The sequence below is a fragment of the Etheostoma spectabile genome, chromosome 11 (genome assembly GCF_008692095.1).
Source record: "Etheostoma spectabile isolate EspeVRDwgs_2016 chromosome 11, UIUC_Espe_1.0, whole genome shotgun sequence".
Lineage (NCBI taxonomy): Eukaryota > Metazoa > Chordata > Actinopteri > Perciformes > Percidae > Etheostoma > Etheostoma spectabile.
This window is the reverse complement of record NC_045743.1, coordinates 8,170,058-8,188,732: the sequence shown is the minus strand read 5'-3', so window position 1 is coordinate 8,188,732 and position 18,675 is coordinate 8,170,058. Positions and strand designations below refer to the sequence as shown.

Here is an 18,675-nt window from a genome sequence, read left to right as displayed (position 1 = left end):
TTCCTGCCTATTTTTGTTCTTAAGGATGGCATTGGCAGTCAGCACATTAGAAAGGAAATTATTAGCAGAAGTTTTGTTGACTTTAGCCTCCCTTCTAAAAGGCAGTGATCACAGTATCAGTTATGAAATGCATTCACATGTGGCATGCATGGCGACTTCCAAATTATTTGTTAACATTTGTGGAAGAAAAGTACCCTTTGCATATTTGTGTTTCCAAAAAGTGTTTGTTGTGTTGCTGTTTTGTGACTGAATAGGTTGTCCACGTAAAGATGGTGACCCCACAAGGAGTGATTGAAAAGGGCTGTCAGTGCCCACGCATGTCCACAGGTCCGGACATTCACCACTTCATCATGGGCTCAGAAGGTTTGCTACTTTTTTCATGTTATTTCAGTACACCAGGATAGTTGAGCATGTTTGTGTGTTAATGTAGAGTTTGTGTACATGTCTACACATCTTTGTAATAACACTGTAACATCAGGATGGTTCTCATGCTCTGGGGTTCTTACACATTAACCAGCTTAGGTGGAAATGTGATCCGGAGGGGTGTTAGATAGGTACCAGCAAAGTGTCCTCCCCACCCTGGAGGGATAGGAATCAGCAAAGTGTCCTCCCCACCCCATCTGCAGTGCCCTGTCCTTGTGAATGCCCACAGAGAATACTGCCATATGCCAGGTTCCCCCTACATAATGAGGAGGTTCAGAGACTCTTGGCATCGCTATGTTAAACAGCTGTGGATGCAAACCTTAAATTCGCCCTACAAAGCTCAGCAATCTGCTCCCTGACTGGGCACAGATCACTGCAGAAATCTCCATTTGTACTCATTAGAAGCAATTTAAAAAAACCAACAGCACACCTGTATATAAGATCAACATCAAATGTGTTGAAAATATAGTAATATACAAGTCAATATCCATATGATTAACATGTGATTCATCCTCTTTAACACAGTACATATCTTCCCCTGACCTCAGATTTATGGCCCTCTCAAGTAAAACTCAGGATCTGTTGTATACACTGGATAGTAAGAGGGGGAGCCTATTCAATTACTCATTAAAAAGGGGACTTTTTTACATACTCTCTAAGTTGTTAAAGTAAGTAAAATAATTGAAACAGGATAGTGTTAAAAACATGTAAAGTTGTAGTGTAAGAGGTCAGTGTGGTAGGTTGTTAACAAATCAAATCATTTTCCCTTGTAAAAGCCACATCATACAAGTTAGTTGTTTCCAAAAAAAGATACAATCATTTTGAACATTTCATTCTTAAAAAGACATTGGGTCACGTAAAGTAAATCATTGTAAATTACGCTGAATATGAATAAATATACTGTGCTTACCCACATAATTTTGAAATGTGCTGGTATAATTCCTTAATGTTTGACCAGATCTGCTGTTCACTTAATACAATCATTAATAGATTTGACAACAACTTCCATAAATGAAGGTTTATAATAAAAGTCATAACAATGCTTTATAATGCAAGCACATAAGAGTATGTACAGTAGTGGGAAACATCTGGAGGTGAGCTTTCTGCTGGGGTTTGGTGGCATAACAGAGATGGGAGCGGACCACATCTCTCTGGGAGTACATGTACATCTGGGAGGCCTAACGCTGGAACTAAGAGGTCACACCACCGCACATTCTCGTCAAAATTATCTTCCTCCTCACCCAGAAACCACATCCTGCCGTCTGACAGAGGGCCACACTACATCAACAAAGCACCACACAAACCCTCATCTAGCCTCTGCATGTTAAGTGGAATGCATCTGCATGCATTTTAATTGGAAATGACTGTGAACCCTCAGATCTTCTCATTCACCACACAACAATGGGTGTCTCCATCTCTTTGACCTTGAAGTAGCCTGAATACAAAGTATTTTCTGCTCTCATGCTAAAGAATGATTGGAATAATCAATTGTAATCCCTTTTCTCTTTTAAAAACTCCTTTCAACCGTGGAGGATGTAATGTAGGTGTGTGAATCCAACCAGTGCTAATTCAATGTACAGAGTCCATTCTTTGATTCTAAAGTGGTGGCTTTACAGTGGTCTATAATGTGTTTTCTTTCTTAGAAGTATTTGATGCTAAAAAACAGAGGGGCTCTTAACCGCAAATATCCCACTTCCTAAATACTTATCCTGTAAGATGAGGTTGGTTTAATAAAGGCAGTCACAGTAAAAAATGGCTAAAGCTGCACTCCCAACATTTCATTGTATTGCCTTGGTCCCCTCAGAGAGTGTTTTTCTGACCTTGCTGTTCTTATTACTTCCATTTATTCACTTACTCACCCTCCTTTATTCCCTTCCCACTCTGGCTCCTCCCAAGCTCTCTCTCTCTCTCTCTCTCTCTCTCTCTCTCTCTCTCTCTCTCTCTCTCTCTCTCTCTCTCTCTCTCGCTCGGTCTCTCTCTCTCTCGCTCTGTCTCTCTCTCTGCTTGTCGGACTTCTCCTCGCGCCCTCCTCCCCTCAGTGGCTCCTCCTGCGCACTGTCAGAAAGGAGGAGCATTTTCTTGGCTAAAGCCTAATGGAGTCACATGTTTTCCACTGGGCCACTAGGGAGCAGCGTGTGGCATGTAGTGTCACGTTAGAGGGCTCATTAACAGCCATAAGAGGCTAAGGAAGCCTCCTAATGGGGCCGGCTATGTTCAATGGAGATGCATTGCTAAATGGACATTGTCTGTAACAATGAACATTTACGCTGGAGGGAGAATGGATGGGATAAGTTTGCTACACACAGATAGAATTCACAATTCTGTACAATAAAACGAACAATTGTTTTAATTGTTGATTATTTTTCTGAATAATTGTTTAATCGACTAAATGTCAGAAAATTGTTATAAATGCCCATTACAACATATAAGAACCCAGTGTGTTGGATTTTGTTTGACTAAAAGTCCAAAACCTAAATAAAAAATTCTTTAAAGGTACCTTATGTAATATTTCTGACATATTTGCTGTGTAAGGTAGAGTAGACCATAGTTTTCATGCCTAAGTGCCGGCAATAGCCCTGGCTGGAGGCATTATGTTTTTGGGTTGTCACATCTCAGGAATGCCTGAAAGGAGTTTCTTCAAATTTGGCAGAAACGTCCAACCTTGGACATAAGGATGAGGTTTAGAATTTGGGAGTAAAAGGTCACTGTGACCTCACAACACGTTTTTGCCCATGACTCAAGAATTCCATACGCTAATTATGACAAAATTACACACAAATGTCTAACAGAATAAAATCATGAAGTGATAATATGTTATACCCCAAAGGTCAACTTTGACATCACAATGTTTTTGCAAAAACAGTTCTCAGGCCTTTATTCAACATCATAACTCAGGATCAAAGGGGGAGATTGTGACCGTATTTCACATTTGGTCGGATACTGAACTGGTGACACTAATCTTGGGGCCCACCTTGAAACTGTCGTCTTTATATACATTTGTGCTGCCGGGTAGAAGATTTATGTGAAGCATCCATGTTCTGCCAAAAAATACACTTAATACCTTTTATTATTTCATTTAAAGTCTTCACTACATATACACTATTATATGTGTTTGGACAGACATAGATGTGATCTGCAACTTAACTGGTTGGTAGAGACATATAACCGTGATGCGGTAATTGTAGTTTAAACATTCAATGTGACTCCTTCAGCAGCAGCAGCTAATGGTTGACAGTTTTCAGGATCATAGGGTCAGCCAGAGGTTTTGGCGTAGCTGTATATGTCTTGCTGCTGTTGGCCTCGCTGCCTTTGATAGGACCCTGCTTTATTTCCTTGTGGTCTTAAGTTGATAAATCTTAGTTGTCCCCCAGTGTGTGGCAGAAAACCAGATCTACTAGGTGAAATGTGAGACTAAAGGTCACGCAAAGGACCCTTGGGACATGTACCAGAGCCCTGTAAAACGGTCTTAAGTTCCACTCTAAGAAGGGATTAGGTCATATAAATTGTGGAAACTGATTTACTTCTTCTTCCTCTACTCAAAATCTCTCACTAATTCCACAGGAACCCTGGGTGTGGTTACTGAGGTAACGATGAAGATTCGTCCCATGCCGGAGTATCAGAAATACGGCTCAGTGGTATTTCCTAACTTTGAGCAGGGAGTTGCCTGTCTTCGAGAGGTTGCCAAACAGGTAACAACATGTTGCGCCATGTCATCGCTTTCTCTCCGTCTTAACATGAGGCTAAGGCCTGAAACATTTCGAGTGTGTTGCAGGTTTGCCAAACTGCAATAAGCATTCTCAGATCTTCACTTCACATCTTCACTTGTTTAAAACTGACCTGCCAACAAAAAGTAGCAAAAAAAGAATGTTTTTTGCAGACCAACTTCCTTGTTAAAATGTTCAAGCTAAGGTAGTCCAACACTTTCTGCAGCTGTTGCAGAGTAAAACCTTTAATCAGACCTTTATGTTGCTTTTTTTTAACTAAACACCACAGGCTGACAATGCCAAAGCCAATCAAAATTTTACGGTGCCAATGGGAACTTTTTTTTTGTGAGATCAATCAAGCCACAGGAAATTACTTGAAGCCAATGCTCCAACCATAGCAGTTAGAATGTTGACAATAATAAATATTGGTTGAATTTAATATCGTTTTAAACCTTTAATTTACACATAATTCTGCCCTGTGAATCAAACAAATTAATATAGACCAACTTTTATTTTTCAGAGGTGTGCCCCTGCATCTATACGACTCATGGATAATGAACAATTTAAATTTGGTAAGTTTTGTTTAAGTTATTCACATTATCAGCCAGTCAAGATTTAAAGCATTACATATTTCTGCTGCTATCAAATCTTTCCTCTTTTTGGTAAACCTTTGCTGTGCAAATGGGACCTTTTTTTTTGTTTTTTACCTGGTTTTCATTTTAAGGAAGAGTTTCTTCCTTTTAGGCCTCAATGTAACCTTTGGCTTTGCAGCATGAAGGACACGGCATACTTTAAACCAGCAGCATGATGGTTATCATATTTATTTGGAGTTGAAATTTGTCGCTTATACTCTATTTTTGTTGGCTATTCTTGGGTTGCTCTTTCATTGATGTGCTGTATACCTCTGAGAGAAGTTAAATGAATGTCAATGTTACAGCATGCAATGATTTTACCTTCTACAGCACTGAATTGTTAAATTGATTATTATTTCTGCAGCAGAATAGCTGGACACACAGAGGCAAAGAATTGAAACAAGATGAAAAATGACCCTAACCAAAATTAAGCCGTTGTTGGAACATTGAAGTTGTATGATGTTGTTTCTTAAGGTCTAGTAATGGAATGCATCTGGCATTGTCAGATATCTCTGTAAAGTTCCCCAGTCTCTAGGGATCTCATTATCTCCCCTATATTTCCACTTTTCACAGAGTAGGCACTTCTTAGCATTAAACAGGGAAGATGAAGCAGCCAGGTTTTTCACTAATAACTAAAACTCATGGCTCTATGATACCTTCTTGGGCTTATTAGGGGCTTGTCCTCACTTTTAATCATGTTTGCTGTAAGTAAGGAGGGTTGATGTATTCACAGGTCTTTTTCAGATTGGGGCTACAAGTACAATTTAGTGCTGCCTTTCTTGATTCACAAAATGAAAAGTGAGAATGTTGTAGTAGCAACAGCGTGTTGATGTGCAAAAACAACCAACCAAACCACAGAAGGGGAGAGTTAAAAGTAAAATGATGCACAGTGTAGGTATAATTTTCTCTCTCTGGATGTTGAGTATTTAATTAACAAGTATGATGGCTGCAAGAGACCTAAAGACCTGCAATCAAATTTTGGAATTGAAACAATTAGGACACTAAGTGATGAAGAGACTTCAACATGGGGGGAAATAAATGAACTGTTAAGTCTCGGCGACATCACCCGTGACTTCCCCGCAGTGATTGATAACCATCCCATTGGCCCCAGCCCCTCATTTTCGCTTGTCCACAGGCGCTTTTGTGCGTCCGATCAGAAATAAATCAAAAAGTGTGGCTGAGGAAGACGGATATCGCTGTGTCAACCCCACTTCCCTTCGGAAACCCTCTGATTTATAGTTGCTGTCGCTGGCAGCCACTGGCCAGTTGTAAAGTTATTCAAATGTTACCATTTATTTTTCCTCCTTTTGTTTAGTACCCCAAATAAATCTGACTTACTTGCCTTCTCAGAACGCTGGAGGATGTAAGCAGAAGCAGAGAATGACTAATATGGGAAAAGAATTGCCAGCCCACTTCTTTGTAAATAGATGGAGCTCTTATCTCATATTTTCACAGGTCACGCACTGAAGCCTCAAGTATCCTCAATTTTCACATCCTTTCTGGACGGGTTGAAGAAATTTTACATCACCAAGGTAAAAAAAATAAAAATTCAAATGAACATTAGCAGTTGCCTGCCCCGAGGGTTTTTCATGAAAAATGAATTGGCTTCTTTAATCACCAGTTCAAAGGGTTCGACCCTGACCGCTTGTGTGTGGCCACCCTACTGTTTGAGGGAGACCGTGAGAAGGTCCTGCAGCATGAGAAGCAAGTTTATGACATTGCTGCAAAATTTGGGTAAGTAGTTCTCTCTCTCTTAAAACAAAGCAGTTACCAAGATCAGCTGCAGACCGTGTAGAGCACGGAAATGACAAAGCACCATTTGGTGAGACTTTGAACTTGATGCCTGGAACCCTGATGTCACTTTATTTAACCAGCCATTATGTAGTAGCAGTGAAAAGGATGGAGAAGCAGAGTTACACACTTCTGACTTGGTCTTCTCCTCGGTAGTTTGTCTCTGTGCAGATTGATGGATCACCTGTGGATGTCCTCCTGTCAGGCCAGCTTTTATGTTAAAGTAGGTGTGGTGTGGGCGGTGATAGCAGGGCACAGCTCCCCTCAGGACAGCGCAGGGCGAGAGGACACAGCCTGGGAGTGCTTGGCTGCTGTGATTGATTATGAAATGGATCAATGAGGACTTTGGTGGAAATCAGTTCCCTGTCAGCTTGAGAGGGATGCTCTCTCTATTCTGTGCCTGTTTTTAAACCCCCAACAATATTTTCATAGATGAGTTCATAACATAAATATAGCTTTGTGCCGTTCAATTGGTTATTGTTTCTGGGTAATTCTGAGATGGTTCTGAGGTTAGATGTTTCAACAAATTAATTCAGTGGCGTGTGCGCTGTTTGAAAATTTAAATAAAATGTTTTCTTTGCTTAATAGGCTGCAGTCATTGGTAGTTATCTAATAGTAGACTTTACTCATGTGAATGCCATCTATTATTTATAGTTGGTTTTATTTAGAAAAGAAGTAAAATATTTTATTTTGAATATTGAAAGAAAAGTTAGTTAACTCTTTTATTCCCTTCCCATTCTGGCTCCTCCCAAGCACGCGTTCTCTCTCTCTCTCTCTCTCTCTCTCTCTCTCTCTCTCTCCTCTCTCTGCTTTATTTCTTATTACCAGAACATTTTCTGATCTGCTTTTATCACAACTGGACTTCACGGTAAATTATATGGTCAGCACCCTCTCGCTGCAAGAAACAGCTTTTGTAGATACATGCAGACTGAAAACTCCAGGTGACTGATTGAGGACTGTTCAAACCAGATCTGTTCATTTGTACATGAAAGTCAATAAAATGAAAAATAGTGAGGCTTATGTATACTGTGCATACAATTAGAAATTGAGTTGTTACTCACTTTTTTATTTCAGGGGAAAACTTTTCCAAAACAAACATCACAAAAATCCTTTCTAAATTTGATGTAATACCAACTAGTCAGAAACCAGCAGCTCATTACAACACACATTTAAACAGGGGACAAACCAGGGATCCTCAGTGCTCCTTATTGGGTGATTTCAGGGATTTCTTGCTGGGTAAAGCTTATCGATTATATATTACTGTTGGTGTTATGCTTTGGCTCAGTGCCCAGGTTTGCAGGTATTTGGAGCACTTCCCTGGTAACTGCCAGCCATTAAATCATAAGAAATGTGTCAGTTACATGCAGCATCCTCTGTTTTATTGCATTATTAAAAATAAATCGTGATCGCCCATCAGATCAAGTGCCAGTGATGGATTGGTGCAGTTCTGTGAGGAATATTTTCTTGTGGTGTTGGGAAACAGGAAGAATGGTGAAAATCAATATAGAGATTTTCTAATGAGCTTTGCCTGATTAGTTTGGGTGGTAGATGAAAATCTGATTACCCACTGCAGGTGATGGATGTGTGGCTGACCTGTGGCGATGCACAGAGCATAGCTTCATTGATCTGTACATTGTTGGATTGACAGGCTCCCAGGCAGCTGTTGTAAGGGGAGCGGTCTGACCAACAAAGCTAAAAGAAAAGAGCTGTTAAATATTAACCCTGTTATCTGCTTCCAGGGGGCTGGCAGCTGGAGAGGACAATGGGCAGAGGGGCTACATGTTGACCTTCGTCATCGCTTACCTCCGGGTGGGTCACTCCTCTGGCTTTCTTTCTGCATGCGCTGATGGGCAGGTGGGGTGGGCAGGGAGGACACGGCTGACAGCAGATAGGGTAGTGAGCAACATGGAAAGGTTGCTGAATGTGACCTCAGGAGATCTTTGATTTGATCTGGTCACAGTTGTTGTCAGGGTGTCTAACACTGAGGTATCTACACCACAGTGGTTGCAGTCAAAATGACAATGGAGAGTCTCCTTAGGTCAGTCCTGCCAGTGGCCTTTTTGGTCATCCCAGAAACATGCAAGGAGTTTACGAGCACTTTCATAACTAGGCTTTTGGTAGTAATATGCTTTCTAACTGTAACTGTAACTTCTAACTGTAACTGGCCGGTACACGAACATTAATTCACCAGGTTGTTACAGTGTGTAAAACCAGTTACCTTATTTCCCCCAGTTGCCTGGTTTCTTGCGTGCATGTAAATGTACTGAGTAAGCATTAACCTGTCAGCCTACCAATGTTAATATTTTATTCTGAACAGGACTTGGGGATGGACTACTATGTGATCGGGGAGTCCTTTGAAACCTCTGTGCCTTGGGACAGGTAAAGACACTCATATGAGCTGTAATCTTTTCTCTGTTTAGTTTAAATAGCTGTAAACATTTTTCTTTTCTCACCTCCCACACAGTCCTAAGAGAGTGCTCGTTTTTCCTCCTGCTACTACTTCCTTTTTATTTCTCTTTGCCCCCCCAATTAACCGGCTCTGTGTTGGCGGAAGCTTTGCCTCCTCAGCCTACAAACACGTCATTACTGAGACACAGACACACACACATACACACACACTACAGAGACACAGACACAGACACAGACACACACACAACACACAGACACAGACACAGACACAGACATATCTGTGTGAGGAAATTCAACATGAGCCACATATTCATCTCACATCCACGTGTGGTGTGTTCTGCATTTTCTCCATGGTTTCATCATCATTTTGTCACACATACACGCACACACACAGCTCCGTGTTGTGTAACATTCCTGATGGGAGAGACCAAGAGATCAGGCACTGAGGAGAGCATATGTGCTTGGCTCATTACCCATCTTCCACACACGGCTGCACATGCTTAGGACTGGCGGCCATTTCCACACCAGTGGGAACCTCTCCCACTATGGTCGTCATGTTAGTTTCTTCTTCCTCCTCTGCCTCTTCTCATGTCTTTATCTACATTTTTTTTATAATTTTGCATTGCTCAATAATTCAGTTAAATGTAAGTTCCCTTTACATATATGAGTATTGTGTTTTAGATACACAAATATCACAGTTTAGACTTTCTTTTTTAATCTGGTTCATTTTTCTTTTTTTAATTCAAACATTTACTCTATTTCCAGGGTGTTGGACATTTGCCGAAACGTAAAGGCACGCATCATTCAAGAGTGTAAAGACAAAGGAGTGCAGTTTTCACCGTTATCCACATGCAGGTTTGCAAATGACAGTTTTAATGCAAATGTAGGCTGATTGAGGACAACTCCAATCCACTGGGTATCATCAAACATTTAAAGACAAGTGCAGATACAACCACTGAGTTGACAAGAAATTTAACACACACACATTATATATATATATATATATATATACACACACACACACACATATATATATATATATATATATGTGTGTGTGTGTGTGTGTGTGTGTGTGTATATATATATATATATATATATTATATGTATGTATGTATGTATGTATGTATGTATGTTATATATTGTATAGTATATGTATTATATGTATATGTATGTATATATATGTATATGTATATGATATATATGTATATATTGTATATGTGTATATGTATATATGTATATAGTTATGTGTATATATATGTGTGATATATATATATATTATATATATATATATATATATATGTGTGTGTGTGTGTATTTATATGTTGAGTGCTACTTTATTTGCAGCGCTCAGCCCCAAGCCCTTTAGATAATACTGGAGACATAAGTCTTTAAAAATAGGTCTCAAATATGTACTTTCAATTTACAAAGAGACTAAGTCAGTTATTTGTTTTTTACGCAAATTACTTACTTATTACTCAAACAGGTAAATAATGTTGTTGGAACACAAAAAAAATAGTATTGAGGTTGTGTAGCCAGTCTTAACCCTGACCCTTGGTGAGTTGGCAAAAGCCGCACAGACGGACAATTTGACAAACAGACGGCGAGCTGGTCAAAGAGCACCAGGCTTCTGCTCGCCGATTGCGGACAGATTAGGCCCAGCCTGATTATGCGACAGCCATTCATTTCCCGGCTGCAGTCTGTCACATGATGGATTTGTCCATTTAACCTCTAGAACAGTCAGTGTGCCAGGTGATGGGCCATGTCAAATGAACAAGGGATCTGCACCCTGCTCCTCCACAGGGAACAAGGCCAGAGAGAGAGAGAGAGAGAGAGAGAGAGAGAGAAACATGCAAACTGGAGAAGCATTTCATTCTCAACAAACTTTCTTTTCTTTTCTTTTTTTTTCTTTTTACACGATTGAAGAATTCAAGCTACCTTTTATCTAGAAGCAGTCACATGAGCTGTACAGATAATATTATATATATATATATATATATATATATATATTTAGCTGTTACCTGCAGCACAAATGTGGCTCAGATGATCCAGTAAAAGCATTTGATGGCCATGCAATGTCTGATAATGTATGTTATTAAAAGTGACAGTGCTTCCACGTAGCCTCCGCTTTCTGGAAAGCATGAATGGAATTGAGGTCAGGGGTTCACCAAGGCAAAGCAAAACCTCCTACTTTGTCTTCCAGTTATGAAGGAAGAATGCATTTATTGTATGAAAATGGAGTGCCTTGACCAAACACCATTCTTGTGTGTGTGTTGTGTGTGGGGTGTGTGGTGTGGTGTGTGTGTGTGTGTGTGTGTGTGTGTGTGGTGTGTGTGTGTGTGTGTGTGTTGTGTGTGGTGTGTGTGTGTGTGTGTGTGTGTGTGTGTGTGTGTGTGTGTGGTGTGTGTGTGTGTGTGTGTGCGCGTGGTGTGTGCGGTGACAGGGTGACTCAGACATACGACGCTGGTGCCTGTGTCTACTTTTACTTTGCCTTTAACTACAGGGGACTCAGTGATCCAGTGCATGTGTATGAACAAGTTGAGGTATGACCAGTTTCATTTTTATCAACATGGCAAGGTCCTGTACTTTCATAACTATATCTGATGTGATGATATGTTAAATCTCCAGCACCCTAGATTGTAAATGTCCGAATATAGGATCATATAATATATAAATGATGGTTTAATTTTTTCATTTTCCAGCATGCAGCTAGAGAGGAGATCCTTGCCAATGGAGGGAGCTTGTCACATCACCATGGAGGTACTACAACCTGAAAAATACACTAAAATATTGGGTCTGTTTTTGCAAACATGTGCAAAACAGATGCAAATGATTCACACGTAGAACAATGAATAAGATGACGTGATTTTTGCACCTTCTCCTTTTGAGTTTAATTTATGAACAGAGCACTTGGAAGCAAAGGCAGCGTGGCGAGCTTTCCCAGCGTGCTGCTCCATGCTAGCCAGCAGGTTGCCAGTTGCGCTATAAATGTGCATTTGGTTGGAGGTCTTTCATTGCTTCCTTCATGTGTCCAAAATATGTTCCTGCGGCTCAGATGAATGACTCTGACTCTGCGATTTGTTCATTTCAGCAGTGACCAAATGAAGCGTGAGCAAGGGAGGGTGGCGAAACAACTCTCTGGGCCCCATCAGGGCTAACTGAAATGGCTGCCTTATCTATATTGCCATCCGCCTCGCTGTTTTCATACATCACTTTGGGCTATTCATCACACCTGTCAAAAACAGTATGCAGTGAATCAGCTGCAATATTAAATCACAATTTTTCCTGAGTGCGGGGACGGGTTCAAAATTAAAAGATTGCTAATAAAAAAGGAGGCGGCAGGCAGGGGTAAATGATGCCGCCGTTATCACTGGCTGTATACTGACCTCCAAACGGTGGCCCAGCCACCCCGAGCAGCACAGGGAGGTGATGGGGGAGGGTGGAGGGGGGAGGAGAGGAGGGGATATTGATGCAGCTCCCGCATGCGAGGCCGACTCTGTAATTGTGATTAATAACAGCGGGGCTCGCTATCTGAGCACAGACAGGCCGGTTTGTCTGCCCACAATCAGTGCTTGACAAATGGAGCTAGTTTCACTGGGTTTTTTGTATCAAACAAAACAGATGTAGTCAAGGATGGTGAGGTGGGAGGGCAGCAGAGGAAATATACATTTCCATGGCCCTGTATTTACAGCAGGTCAGTGTTTGCTGCGTGGGCGTAGGTGGAGGAATCTGGGCGTGTAGAGTGCTTTGTCTCTTTCTCTAAAGGACGTAATACTCTGCTAACACCACTATGTGTTGACTGCTGTCCATCACAAAAACACTGACTATTTTAACTTAATTTTACCTTAATTTATCACTTGAAAAAAAGATGTGTTAAATGTTGGATTATTGGCTGGTTCTGAAAGCCAGAATGTTGGGAGAAATGTCCTCTTTAACTAGGTCACCAGTGTCGCAGCGGTGAAGAGTTGTTGAACATCCATCACCAAGAGAGCCATCCATCCATCAGCCAATTCTCCGGCTTGGCCATATCACAGAAAGGCAGGGCTTCTACCTTACCCTGTCTTTAATGCCCTGACCCCCATTTGTCACAGAAGCTCTGGGAGAGCGAGAGCGTGTTGAGGGGTTGAGGCTCAGCATGGCCACTACAGTCTCCTATGTAGGAGGGCCACCCCGGGGTGCCCAGCATCATCGCCTTGCCTTGTGGCTCTGCAAAGCTCTAATCTCGCTTACTTTGCCAAACTCACCTCCACACAGGTTACTGCACTAGGAATTAGAAAAATTACCTGATGCAGTGAAGTTCCCACCTTGCTTTTCACACTGCGCATCCCCAGGCTTTTCCACACAAGAGAAATGTGGCACTTTTTAAAAAGAAATCTGTCATTTCTGAAAAAACTACCTGCTCTTCTTTGCATGTCTCAGCTGCACAGACCTAGCCTGGTGAGATTGATTGCAATAGCAAGCAAAAAAGAGAGAATATGACAAGATAGATGTGTAAATTATCACAGTGATGGAGGCAATGATGCAGTCCCAGCACCTTCTGTTTTCTCTCCTTTTCCTGAGAAGGGGGAGGGATGGAGGAGGAAGGACTGAAAAGGACGAGGTTATGGAGAGCAGGGTACTCTTTTAGTTATTGGTAAGCAGCTGATTGGTCCCTCTGTCACCATCTGGAGGTTTGTGTGGTATCAGAGTCCCTGGTGACCTTGCGTCTGCCCTGTTTTGTCAGGAGATGGGCCTCACTAGCCTCATGGCTGATCCCCATCTGGGTTTCCTGGCTTGACTCTCATAACAGGCGGCCCTTTCCCTGAACATGTCCTATTAACACTGGAGCTCCCCTGCTAGGGTTGCAAAGAGAGGCGTGCAGAGAGGGAAGGGAAGGCGTGTGAACACACCCATTATACTCCTTCCTTTTTTTAGGCCTCCCTATCTTATCTCAAGTGATTACACTGCTGGTTTCAAGCGTTTACTCAGCGAGCAGCACCTGTTTTAAGCTGCTCTGTTCCCAAATGTATCTTTTTGAGTTTCGGAATATAGATATCGTGTGTTTCTTTCAAGTTAACAATACCTCTATAAGTTAAGGTTCTCACAAGGCCTTACTAAAGCGCTTTACCCAGTTATAAATAGACATATTTAAAGTTAGCATTTTCAGTAGCATGTTTCTTTGTATGAAGCCAACTTAAAGTCTTTTAATTAAGGCCCTTTTGACAATGACTACCTATTGTTTTTAAACTGATTTTCTCTGTGAGTTGTTTAGTCTCCAGATGCTGCTGGAGTGTTCTTGTGAATTAGTGGTGAAAGGTGCAGACTGCGTCAGATGTTGTCCACAGGTCAACTCAGCCTGGCAACTAAAGCTACAACTATTAAACAGTATCTACTATTTTAGAATCACTATAAAGTTATTACAAAAAATGTGTTTCAATTTCCTAGAACCCAAAAAAAAACCTAAAGATATTCAACTTACACTGATATAAAACAGAAAAACGCAGCAAATCCTCTCATGTAAAAAAAAAAAAAAGAAAAGGAAAAAAATTGGAACCAGAGACTTTTTTAAATTGAAAATTCTCTTTGTCTAAATATATTTTTTCTTGAATTATTGACCAATTTATTTGACTATGCCAGGCATGGCATGATTAAACTTTTAAAGACGGGGCAACAAAAATGTGCTCTTGGACCCCTATTGTGGTAAATATACTTTGTTTAGGAATATGTACACAATACTGCGGGCCCACCTTAGTTGATACACCGTAATGGTTCAACAACCTTAACAAACGAGCAATTAAATTAATGACCAAAGACCAAATGACACACAATGAGTCTGGGGCTTTTTGGGGCCCCTGGACACTTGCCCTCTTTACTTGGTCAGGATTTTAGTTGGATGTTAATCCCCTGCCTCTACTGAAACAACTATAAAATACAGCAAAATTCCAAAACAAATCCATAAAAAAGATGTATTTAAATTCTCAGCCTCTATGGATAATGTGAAAGCTCAAAATTGATCCTCATTGTACAGATTGTGGCTGAGTTCACACATGGTTAGAGAAGAAGAAAAATCAAAGTTTCTATATTATTTGAAGTTCTCTAACAATAGTTTGGCTCTCCAGTAAGGTTTTTTCAGTCCTCCGCAGTCACCAGACCCCTTGCTGGCGCCAGACACTCCACTAAGAACCTGTCGGGCACAGACGGCATGGAGTATGTCAGACTGGACAGCTGGTGAAGCAATGGGCACACTCACTAGGCCTGGTGCCACACCCTCTCTCACTCCTCAGGTTGGGGGTTCGGAGAAGGAGAAGTGAGGGTGAAGAGTGGCTGCAAGCCAAAGTCCTGCTGACAGAGGACCATTGTGTGGTGCTCCGCCGTTGGTTTTGGCACCCTGTTGGTGATCAGGCCAGTGTCGGAGGGCGCAGAGCAGCGTTCAGGACAAGCAAGCACAACACCCCTCGCAGGTCAGCTGGAGGAGCTTGTGTGCACAATGAGACAGAAACACACACACACAGACAAACGCTCCAGCAACTCTGAAGGAAGGAAAACAGAGGGGAGTGGTGGCTCAAAGAGCGAGGGAGCTGGGGACGGCCCGCTACAGCCGCCAGCCGGCCCCTCCTCTGGGAACACACAGCCTAATGAGTTTGATAGTCTGCTGAGCTCCATAAATCATGCCATGCAAAACATTTCTCCTCTCTGAATAAAAGCATTTATCACCCTCTGTTTATTCACTCACTCTCACAAGATTGATTGGCTCCCAGCAGCCCGCTGAGCAATCAGCCGTGCCGATTCCTCTATTTCTCCCCTTCGGTTGTCTTCCTTGAGTTGTTTTTATTTATTTATTTATTTATTTTCTCTCCTCTGTCATTCAGTGGGGAAACTTCGGAAGGAGTGGATGAGAGAGACCATCTCGGATGTTGGCTTGGGGATGCTTAAGTCTGTCAAGAACTACGTCGACCCCAAAAACATCTTCGGCAACAGGAACCTCATCTAATTTGCCGCTCACCTTAATCTCACCTTTTTCTAAAAAGCATCTTGTGCATTTTGGATTAATAGATACTAAATGTGAATTGAAAATGGACAGAAATGTTGTCTTTTCCATCAAAAGTGTCATTCGGTGCCATCTATTCATTCACCCAAACCTTTTCTTTGACATTAATTTGCACTTAATATGCTGTAACAATCATTGTCACTCACAGTGAAGCTCATATTTGCTGTTGTTGGAGCTACAGCCATGATGCAACCAGACATAATGCAACAAAATCTTGATTTTTGTCATAATTTCTTATGTTTAACCATTTCTTAAATATCCTTGCCAACATGGTTAATTCATTGGTTTGTTTTTACTTTCCTCTTGTGTATGTGTCGGGGGCACTTCTTTAGGGGTTCTAGTTGAATGCGCTATCTGAAGCTATGTGCCTTTCTAAAGTTTATGTCTGCCTTCCCCCTGTCCTACTAAACACTCTGCTGGTGTACAGTGAGTCCCTTTGTGAAGAGAAATGAACTGGACGTGATGTTTCCTCTGTCTTCATCCTGCACTTTCCCTCATGCCTGTTGTACTGACCTATTGCCATAAGAGACTTTTTCTGGACTGACTGACTGTGTGCGCGTGCGCCTCTGCCCCACCAAATTTTAACAAGACCCCCCCCCCCCCTCCTAGTAGTACAGAATTATTATAAAGAGAGATATTGTATGTTTAGTTTTTTGTACTGAAAGTGTTTACCTTACATGGTTTTGTTACTAAGAAAGTCAAGTGTGGGGGGGTAAGCCCTTGCGTTTTTCGATCACGCCTGCTTCCATGTAACTGCGCTCGCAATGTAAGGCCTATGGATCGCGGTGCTCACGTCGTACCAAAGACTCAACACATCGGATCATGGAAACATACCGTGAACATATGTTTGACAATGTGACCTTCACACCCATTTACTTACTTTGTGTACAGCTACACTATATTTTTTAATCAACATATGCAAAGATAACCCTTCTGAGAGCTGTAAAATGTAGACATTTGTTACTGCTATGTGCTAAAACTTTCTAAATCATGATTCTTATGTTAAAGACACTGTATTGAATTATTTCTGCTTTATAGAAATTTTTTTTTCCCTGAAAGTTTCCATTGTTATCTGTAGTGTGTAAAGGTTTTTTAGAACGGTTACTGTAATGTACTACAATTTGATATCAGTTGTGTTCCATTGTCACCATTGGTTTTGAAGCAAAGTAAAACTTTAAGAGAGCTGTTTGCTGATGAATCTTGCCTTTTTTTACCTTATCTGTGGTTCAGATTTTCCTCGACCACCTTGTCCTTTTTTAATTCATATTTCCCCCCACATAAAAGGACTAAGTAGGGACTAATCATGTGACATTTTACCTCGGTGTCAAAAATGTGCGAGAGATTTTGAACGTTATGGATGTACCTTTTTTGTTGTTTTCCACTTCTCTTAACAACGTAACATCTGAGTACATTGTGTCTGTTTGTGCAATAAATTGAACTAAAAAATCTCATTTGTTGGATGTACTGTATCTTTCAGAAATATACAACATTGTTCAGAGAGCAATATAATTCTTCCCTCTCTCATACATCATTTCCAATTCAGCTCTTCACTAATAGCTTTTATTGTCAGACTGTGCAAAGAAGGTCAATGGGAATCTGACAGCAGGTTTTATTGGACCTGCGCCACACTAAGCTCAAAGTAATACAGCACAGAGGAGTTCAACACAGTGTCTTTTGCTTATGACTGGAAGATCCTTTTTTTAAACGCAGGCTCATTTGGGAGTTATCTTCACCCACACAACCACCCACACACTGCTTACTGTCGTCACTGCCACCTATCAACAGCAATAGAGCTTAGCCTTGGACATTGAAGTGCACTGCAGTTATCCCACTCCCCGCACTAGCTTAATAAAGAGGACTGTGTGAACAAATATAGGAGATATAAGTAATATATGAAGGACATCTTCTTTGATATATCACTGTAATTGTTGGATTTGTAATATTGAATACAGATTAATGTATGTGCAGCCAATTCCTATTTTCTTGTTTTACCTTTCTAATGTGACTGTATTATTGTAATATCTATTCAATGAATTGTGTGCAGACCTGAAGTATTTCATTGATACATTTAATGTGTAAAGATACATTTGTCCACATGAGGTCAGCACTGCACTGGAAAAAGAATACTGTAGGCTACGTAGGCCTACTGATAGAGACTGTTTAGAATAAAGGCTCTTTGGGACTGAATGGCAAATGCAGTGGTGGAGGAAGTAGCCTATTCAGGTCAAGTAGCAACACTGGAATATAGAAATACGACATAGTTTGCGGGGCTGAAAGTGAGTTTTGTGTGTAGTTGTTAGAGTAGGCTATACAATCAATAAAAATACAAAATAAATCAGTACTTACACTTCTGTCTTAAAGGTTGTACTTCGCTACATTTTTTGGGGCATTTTTAGGCCTTTATTTGAAAGGACAGCTGAAGACATGAAAGGGGAGATAGCCATGAAAGCAAAGGGCCGCACGTCGGAGTCGAACCCGGGCCCGCTGCGTCGAGGAGCAAACCTCTCTCTCTCTCTCTCTCTCTCTCTCTCTCTCTCTCTCTCTCTCTCTCTCTCTCTCTCTCTCTCTCTATATATATTATATATATATATATATATATATATATATATATATATATATATATATATATCAACTGTAACTTGACATGATCTGATTGTCCTGATAAACTGCTTGAGAATTTAGCAAAAGAAAG

The 18,675-nt window shown here is 41.0% G+C and overlaps 1 protein-coding gene across 1 annotated transcript in view; it reads left to right on the top strand.

Annotated features, from left to right (window-relative positions):
• Positions 1-17,429, top strand: part of agps (alkylglycerone phosphate synthase) — a 28,077-nt gene extending 10,648 nt beyond the window's left edge. The window contains exons 10-20 of the mRNA XM_032530020.1: positions 255-363; positions 3,985-4,112; positions 4,648-4,699; positions 6,215-6,291; positions 6,381-6,493; positions 8,290-8,359; positions 8,868-8,929; positions 9,725-9,814; positions 11,400-11,499; positions 11,659-11,716; positions 15,805-17,429. Coding sequence (XP_032385911.1) covers positions 255-363; positions 3,985-4,112; positions 4,648-4,699; positions 6,215-6,291; positions 6,381-6,493; positions 8,290-8,359; positions 8,868-8,929; positions 9,725-9,814; positions 11,400-11,499; positions 11,659-11,716; positions 15,805-15,926 — 981 coding nt within the window. The 3' untranslated portion in view covers positions 15,927-17,429. The remainder of the gene's footprint in view (positions 1-254; positions 364-3,984; positions 4,113-4,647; positions 4,700-6,214; positions 6,292-6,380; positions 6,494-8,289; positions 8,360-8,867; positions 8,930-9,724; positions 9,815-11,399; positions 11,500-11,658; positions 11,717-15,804) is intronic.
• Positions 17,430-18,675: the final 1,246 nt, after the last annotated feature.